The following is a 7,392-nucleotide window of genomic DNA, read 5'->3' on the forward strand; positions in this document are numbered from 1 at the left end:
CTTTTTTTCTGAAAAGTGAGCTCCGAAAAATTGGAAACGACAAAAGAGTTCACTCTACACGGCAAAGTCCTTTACTGGTGCCAATGTTATTTTGTTGCATGTGTTAAATAAGAGCCGGGAGCCGGACGGTGTTCCCTGAGCGCAGCGTCAAGCCCGGGAGCCGCGCCGCGCCGCAGGGGCCGCCGACGTCAAAGGTGCTGACGTCAGAGCGGGCAAAAAGTTCAGGAGTCGAACGCACGCGTGTCCACATGTTGCCTTCACTGGATTTGGACACAATCGGGCGAGGCAGGCGAGAGAACTCGGTTCCGCTACGCTCCCGCGTCTTAACGTTGAAGGAACACCAAAAGTAAAGAGTTTGAAGCTTGTACCCGGTTTTTGTCTTTCGGTCAGTTGTGCAGGGTGGCGTCTGTTTGCGGGTCGTCTCTCGGTCAGGCGTCTTTTTGTTTTGCTCAGGTGTGCTGTGTCGGGTCAGGGGTCGCTGGGTCCGCTGTAAGCTAGTCACGCATCGGTAGGTCAGGCGGTCGGCCGTCTGATTCCGCCGGCTGGTTCCGTCGCGTCTGTCGGGTGTCGTTGGGTCGGTCGGTTCTGTCGGGTGTCTTCTGTCTGTCTCGTTTGGGTGCCGGGAGGTTTGGTGTCAGCCGGGCCTACGCTTCCGGGCGCTCCGGCGTCAGTCGTCCGTCTCAAAGGTGTGCAGGTACGTCTTGAGGCTCAGGACGCTGCCGTAGCTCTGGTTGTTGGCCCGGTAGAGGTCGAGCCCTGTGAGTATCTCCACGTCTCGGACCCTGGCCGTGTGAAGATGCAGCAGCTCCTCCACCCAAAGCTGCTCGCCGTCTCCGCTCTGCGCTCAGGGCGGGCGCACGTGACTGAGCCCGCCTTAGCCGGCATCCTCGTCACGGTGGGGCGGAACTCACCTTGCAGGTCTCGCTGTTGTCGTCGCGGTGAGGAATCAGGAAGGCGAAGACGCGCAGATCGCCGTCGCACTCGTCCAGCGTTCGGTTGGCTTGGCGGCAGCCGGTCACCACGGTGAAGTAGTGGGTGGGCACGGGCGGCGTGCCGGGAGACCACCTGCGCACGCCATCGCGGTTACCCCGGGTGACCGTCGGCGCTCGCTCGCCTCGCGTGGATTAGTGCGCGCTCACTCTCGAATCTCCTCCAGGGTATCGCGGCGCCCATCGTAGTTGTAGTCAAAGACGGGTCCCGCCAGCACATTGATGCCGCGGTTCTCTTGTGCGTAGCGCCGAAGCAACGCCCCCTGCAGGTAGCGCCACACTCCTGAGGGCAGACGCGTTAGCTCACCCAAGGGCCGCGTTACGCCATGAACCCGAGATGCGGTGGGACGCTCCGTCCCGGGAAGGACAGCGCCTCCTTTGTCTGGTTAGCAAAGACGCCGAGAGCTCTGCTCCGACGTCGCGGCGCGCGCGGGGGCGACGCAGGCGGCGCCTGACTTACTGGTGAAGGCGGGAAACATAGGCACCGTGTTGGTGATGAGGAAGGCCTCGTATTTGGACTCGGGTGACGACGCCAAATCTGTGGACCGGAAACCGAAAAAAACAACAAGTTGACTCGACACGCGGGCGCCGCCGCCGCCACGTGGCCGCCGCACGCACGTGTCTACCGGGTGGGAAGAGGAAGCCGTAGCCGAGGAGGCGGTTCTGCTCGTAGGCGCCGCAGCTGGCGGCGTGCTCGGCTGACACTCGCTGGTCTCGCCGCAGGCACGGGCTGCCGGCGGAGCCTTCCGCAAGAGGAAGCGTATCGTCCTGGTGAAAAACAGCCCGGTCACGTTTGCCCGAGGGCACGCCCGCTCACCGACTTCCTCCGCCACTGTAGCCCGCGCTTGCGTCACCCGGCCGGCACGTGACAAAGGCGGAGCAGGCGCGGCGGAGCAGGCGCGGCGGAGCAGGCGCGGCGGCGCGCGCACGCCGGCGTACCTGCGGCGGCAGCGTGAAGGACGTCCACAGCGGCATGGCCAGCTGGCGGCTGTATGCGCTGATGAAGTCGTAGTGGCGCAGCAAAGCGTAACGAGCGTCAAACATGACGGCGGGGCGGCCGAAAGGTAGCTGGGTCACATCTGCGGGACAAGCAACAGATGAGGGGTGATGGCATCCGAGGGAGCGGGGGTCGGGGGTGGGGGGCAAGGTTGGGGATGATGTCGAGGAGGTTTGGGAAGATGTTCGGGCCGTGTCCAACGTTGGTTTCTTGTCAAAGATTCCTTCAAGGTTGCCAAAGTTCGCCCCCCCCCCCCAAAAAAAAAGTGTCGCCGACCATGAAAACTGTTGGGCGCCGTCTTTACGACCTTCAACGAACCTTGACCAAAAAGCGAGTTCCGCTAGCCTAGCAAATAACTCTCAAACCTTCACCGCTCCGTCGGATAGGGGTCGGTTCATGGGGTGTCTTTCGGGTCGGCGTTCGGAGAGAGGCGAGTTGCGATACGAGCAGTGACGTGATTGGGGGTCGGGGGGGGGACACGTACTGTAGTCGTAGAAGCCGTCTTGGGCGGGGCCAAAAGCCTCCACGTTCGGCTCCACTTTGTTCTGCAAGCAACCGCAAAAACGTCAAAAAGACCTTTTTGGGGGCGGGCGCCACTTGCCCCCACCCCGGTGGGTGTCGTCACCACCCCGGCTGACCTCGTCATCACAGCTGCAGCCGAGGTCAAAGGCGGCCGCCGGCACCTCTGCCGGCTCCTCGTCCCGTGCCGGCGGCGACACTTCCTCCGGCATTCGCGGCTGGAAAGGCGGCGACTTCAACATGGCGTTCAGGCTCCCGTGCGTCCCGTTGTTTGGCGCCGGCTTCACGCCGAGAAGGTCTGCGATCGAGCGAGGGGCGGGGTCACCTTCGCTTGCGTGCTCTCGGCGCTCGTGTGACTTACCGCACATGACGTTGTACAGCTCGATGTTGTCAAACTCCGGCACTTGGGTGCGGAACCGGAAGCTGGGCCCGTGTCCCATGAAGATGGTCTATAGGTCGAGCGGGAACTTGGTCAGGACTCGCGTGGAAAACCACCACCACAAATCAAGTCGACGCACCCGCATGCTGGTGATCTTGTTGTCAAAGCCGTGGTCGCCGAAGAAACCGCAGCGCGGCCGCATCTTTTCTGGCATTTTCCTGCGGACGCGGCATCGAGGGCGTCAGGCGCCGGCGCGCGAGCGAGGCGCTCAGGAAAATCAAAGGTAACGTGCGGAGGCGCCGCATGGACTGTTAGTGAGCCCCGGGTGAGAAAAGGCGGCGCGTGCGTCTGCCAGTGGCGTGTGAGAAAGGCGGCGGGCCGACGAGCCGGTGATGGGGGGCGGCGTTACCTGGCGACGTGCCACTTCCTCTCCATGAGCAGGTGCACGTCCTCGATGCGGCGGTTGTTGGCGTAGTGGAGCCTCTTGGGCAGATGTTGCTTGAGGTACGGCGTGAAGTGCTGCGTCGCCATCTTGCACTGCAACCCGCAGAAGGTCAAAAACCACCTGCGACGCTCGCCGGGGCGGCGCCCCGCACTCACCGTCAGGTTGGCGACCACCTGCCGGGGGTCGTCTGTGGGGCGACACACATGCGGGCGCTCAGAACGGGGCGGCCGAGCTTCAGGGGGAAGTCGCAGGGAAGCGGCGGACCAAGTCGAAGCTTCGCGAGCAGGACGTTAACGCGGAGCGGAACGTGTCTGGTGGCGCCGAGCCCGAGATGAGCAGATGGCAAACCGGCGCCGAGCAGGTTAGCGGACGCGGAGCAATAAATCCGAGCGCAACCGAAAATGGGCTCCGTACGAGGAAGTCCAGGCAGCGGTCCGCCTCTCCCTCGGCAAGTCGAGTAGGAGGAGGTGGCTGCCAAGTCAGCAGGAAGCAGACGCCGAGCGGCGCGAGACGCGCGCGACGTGTCGCGGCGAGCGGCCGGGTAGCGGGAGGGGGAAGATGAGCGCAACGGGAAACAGACGCGTCGCACCGACTCCAAGTTGAAGCGGCGCAGGCGACTGACTGCGAAAGCGTGACGGTGACTCACAGGTGGCGGACTTGGCGTCCCGAGGCCGTATCCTGCCCAGCGAGCCCGGGATGAGCGTGATGTCGTCGATGTTGAGCGGGTAGCTGCTGAGGAACTCGGTGCGGTCGCAGTGCGCCTCCTCCATCCCTGCGGGGAAGCATGCCTAAATTGTCATGGCGGCGGTCGTCCTCGGGGAGGGGGGCAGGGGGCGGGGGGCGGCCTCACCGTGGTCGCCCACGACGATGACGTTGACGCAGCGATGGAGGTTCATCTGCTTCAGGCCGTTCATCAGCTGACCGATCACGCCGTCGATTTGCCGCAGTGTGTTGTCCAGCTGCGCAAACACGCGGGATCATACTTGGCCTGAGTGTTATTTTCTGCCGTTTCCGTAGCTACCGCCGAGTCCCTCCGCTCTCGATGGGGACTTTTCAAGAGTGGCCCCGGATCGTTCCGTCACGATCCTTTTGTGCTGATTATGGAGGAAGGAATGAGAGCAAGGCCGATGGATGCTTCATCCTTCCTTCCTCCCCAATCCTGAAACGCAGAGGTTGATGCGGAGCTTCTTTCGCGGTCTCCAAATCGGCCAAGTACGCGAGAGACTTGTTTTACGTTCTCACTGCATTTCTGATGCTTATTTGGAATTTTTTGTTGTTGCAGGGTCACCCACTCCGGAGGGATTCATTTTTTTCCCAATTACTATGATTATGCTACCCTCATGTGGATATTCCGATGATTTTTCATGTTTAGTCTTCGGTCTACTTAGTGGATCACAGAGTTGTCCTCACCTCGTTGCTCAGCGGGCCCCAGCGATGACCGAATGTGTCGGGCTGCTCCGAGTGCACCGCGTACACGTAAGGCCTGTGGACACGCCAGCAGCGTACGACAACACAACGGGGTTAAAAGCGGACGCCGAGCCCGGCTGAAGCGCGTTGTCTTGGACCTGTGTTGGTCAGGCAGTTTCAGCCACTGCAGGATAGTGAGGATGCGTCTCTCCAGTTCGATTACCCTGAACCCACGGTGATGACATCATCAGCAAAGGGGAGTCCACGCTAACGGAAGCGACCGGTACCGAGTACGTCAGTAGCAGAGTCCACGTACCAGGGCCAGAAGAAGGTTCCGGCTTTGACACCTTGTTCCTTGGCTGTGATCCAGATCTGCGGAGCAGACCGACGCGTGAGAGCAAAGAGCGAGTGACGTCGCCGCCCGTACGCCCGCCGCCGCCACTCACCGGCTGCCCGCCCCACCAGCGATGGTTTAGTTTCTCTCGGGACCGCAGATTGAAGGTGGCGTTGAACACCGGGTCGTGCATGGTGTTACCCACGATCCCGTGGGATTCCGGGTAGAGGCCCTGCCGAGGTGGGACACGGTGGAACGTCACGTGCGGTGAGTACCGTCGCACCACCGCCCCTGGCGAGCTCCTGAGGTCCTGGCAGATCGCCACCCACCATGAGTCCTGAGAGCAGGGCGGTGGAACAGGGCAGCTCGACCCATGCGCCCCAAGTCCCCGCGAGGTCGTAGTTGGCGTGTCGGAAGCTCAAGGTCCCCACACACCAACCGCGACCCCACGGGGACTTGGGGCGCACGGGCCCGAGCTGACTCGGGCGTGTTCCCGAGGTCCTGACAAGGCGTCACCATCCCTGTCAGGACCTCAACTGCCCAGCCCCAGTGGACCTAGCCCCCCACGTCGGGACCTCGGGGGTGGTGCCTGCGCGTTGGCAATTGTGGCCCCTCGCGACTGCCCGGGTCTCGATGTAGCGCAAGCCCCCGAGCGATCTCTGGCAGACCCCTGGGACGTCGCCAAAGTCCTAACAAGCCGCCCTCGGCTGCCGTGCGGGGACCCCTGGCACGCGACCACCGGTGGCCCCCCCGGTTTCGACTCGGCGCACATGAGCGGGTCACACCTCACTCACCGTGGCCAGCGTGTACAAGTTCGGGAAGGTCTTGGTCGGGTAGACGGGCCGCATGTACGGAGCAGTCGTCCCGCACGATCCTGGTGGGAGGAAGCCGTTAGGCCGAAACTGCAGAAGACGGGCAGGCGCTTGGGGGTCAAGGGGCCGAGTGGGTTTACGTTCCGGGGCCACATACTGAGTTTCTGGATGTTGGGCATGACAGACACACCCTTCTTCAGGTACGACGCTCGGAAGCCGTCCACGGACAGCATGATGAGCGGCGGTCGGACAAAACTGCGAGCACCAGAAACGACACAAAACATTTGCTTGCCCCGCGCCAGCGGAGGGCCGGAGAATTTCTTTCCGCCGACTCACCCGGCGGGACACTCGGCAGTGACAATCTCCTCGCAGTCTCCTTGGAGCCATGACGCCTCGCCTGGACAATGGCGGCAAAAGCAGTCGACTTGGGACGGGAGCGGGAAGGAGTCGGAGCCAAGTCAAGCGGGACGTTCGGCGCTACCTTTGCAGACCGCCTTGTAGTTGGAGCAGCAGTCTCCTTTCTCCAGGCAGTCGTCGGTGCAGTGGCAGGCGTGCTCGTCTCTCCTCTCCTCACCGCAACGCTCCGGACGGCACTCGAAGCGCCCCGCTAGCGACACGGGCCGCACGCGGGATCAACATGGACTCCGTGCGCGCCAGCGCGCGTGTGAGGACTGACCTGTTTTGAGGCAGTGCTGATCAAAGTCGGAGCAGCAGCTGTAGTAGGTTTTACACAAGTTGTCGCAACGGCACCCCGGCGGCTGGGCTTCCTCCAGCTCGAAGCAGCGACCTTTGCACGAGCCTGACGAGCTCACCCACTCGGACACCACTGCGGGAACACGGCGGAGGGGAGCCGGGACATCGCGGGGAGGCGGAGCAAAGCAGGAACACGAGACGGTGGGCATCGAGAAAGCGGACATCGGACGCAGCAGATAGCGGGGACGCAAGAAACCGGACGCGTGGGGGTCGGGGGGGGGGGGGACATGGAAGCAGGGACCGGGGAGGAGCCGGTCATCCGTGCCGTTCCAAAGTCTCCCGGGGCTTAGTCTCACCTTTGGTGTGCACGGGCGGGGCGTCTCCGCCCTCGGCCGGTCGGCTTGCCTGAAAGACGTACGCCACCGTGATGTCACAGCGCCACCCGCTCAACGCCAGCAGCAGCTGCACACGGACGTCATCAAAAGATACTTTGGCGTCTTTGTTGACACGGTCAAGAGCTTCATTGTCTTCGCCGTCATGATCGAGCCGAGTCGGCGCACGCGTGGATGTCGCGCGTGAGAAGAAGACAAAGATGAAAAGAGACGCTTACCAAATAGTTGACGAGCATGTTGGTCAGCCAGACAACAAAGTGAAAAGTGAAAAGTGTCCAACGTCCGCCAGGAGAACTCGGTGCGCCTGTGCAGATCGATGCGCGACCACTCGCGCTCTGTTTCGCACTTTTTCTCTCTCTCTCTCTCTCTCTCGTCCTCCTGCCCCCGCTATGTGCTCCCCCCCCCAACTGGGTCATTGTTTGTCT

General features: G+C 62.5%; 1 protein-coding gene and 1 long non-coding RNA gene across 3 annotated transcripts; one reads left to right on the top strand and one right to left on the bottom strand.

Moving 5' to 3' along the window:
* Positions 1-48: 48 nt before the first annotated feature.
* LOC147190634 (autotaxin-like) lies at positions 49-7,341 on the bottom strand. Its single transcript, XM_086136861.1, has 25 exons — positions 7,186-7,341; positions 6,932-7,037; positions 6,559-6,708; positions 6,364-6,489; positions 6,219-6,279; positions 6,040-6,137; positions 5,865-5,944; positions 5,183-5,302; positions 5,053-5,108; positions 4,895-4,960; positions 4,740-4,812; positions 4,180-4,288; positions 3,976-4,101; positions 3,485-3,516; positions 3,294-3,421; positions 3,024-3,102; positions 2,867-2,954; positions 2,625-2,803; positions 2,471-2,531; positions 1,929-2,068; positions 1,616-1,757; positions 1,450-1,527; positions 1,140-1,272; positions 912-1,065; positions 49-838 (listed from the first exon to the last, which is right to left on the bottom strand). Exons 1-25 carry the CDS (start codon positions 7,201-7,203, stop codon positions 668-670), a joined length of 2,574 nt encoding a protein of 857 aa, XP_085992987.1. The 5' UTR covers positions 7,204-7,341; the 3' UTR covers positions 49-667.
* On the top strand, positions 3,416-5,255 carry LOC147190635 (uncharacterized). Of its 2 annotated transcripts, none has more exons than XR_015103740.1 (3): positions 3,416-3,690; positions 4,612-5,026; positions 5,107-5,255. It is a non-coding gene; the product is annotated as an uncharacterized LOC147190635 (long non-coding RNA). The 2 variants fall into 2 exon arrangements; XR_015103739.1 differs by lacking the exon at positions 3,416-3,690 and adding an exon at positions 4,284-4,541.
* Positions 7,342-7,392: the final 51 nt, after the last annotated feature.

The sequence above is a fragment of the Hippocampus guttulatus genome, chromosome 18, assembly GCF_054856545.1.
Source record: "Hippocampus guttulatus isolate MCC_2025c chromosome 18, RoL_Hgut_1.0, whole genome shotgun sequence".
In the NCBI taxonomy this organism is placed as follows: Eukaryota; Metazoa; Chordata; class Actinopteri; order Syngnathiformes; family Syngnathidae; genus Hippocampus; species Hippocampus guttulatus.

Bases quoted from the DNA above. Each gene is read 5' to 3' on its own strand.
- LOC147190634 (XM_086136861.1), bottom strand. The intron at 6,280-6,363 runs GTAGCGCCGAAC...GCCATTGTCCAG, and splicing joins CTACAAGGCGGTCTGCAAAG to GCGAGGCGTCATGGCTCCAA. The intron at 839-911 runs GTGAGTTCCGCC...CCCTGAGCGCAG, and splicing joins ACAACAGCGAGACCTGCAAG to AGCGGAGACGGCGAGCAGCT.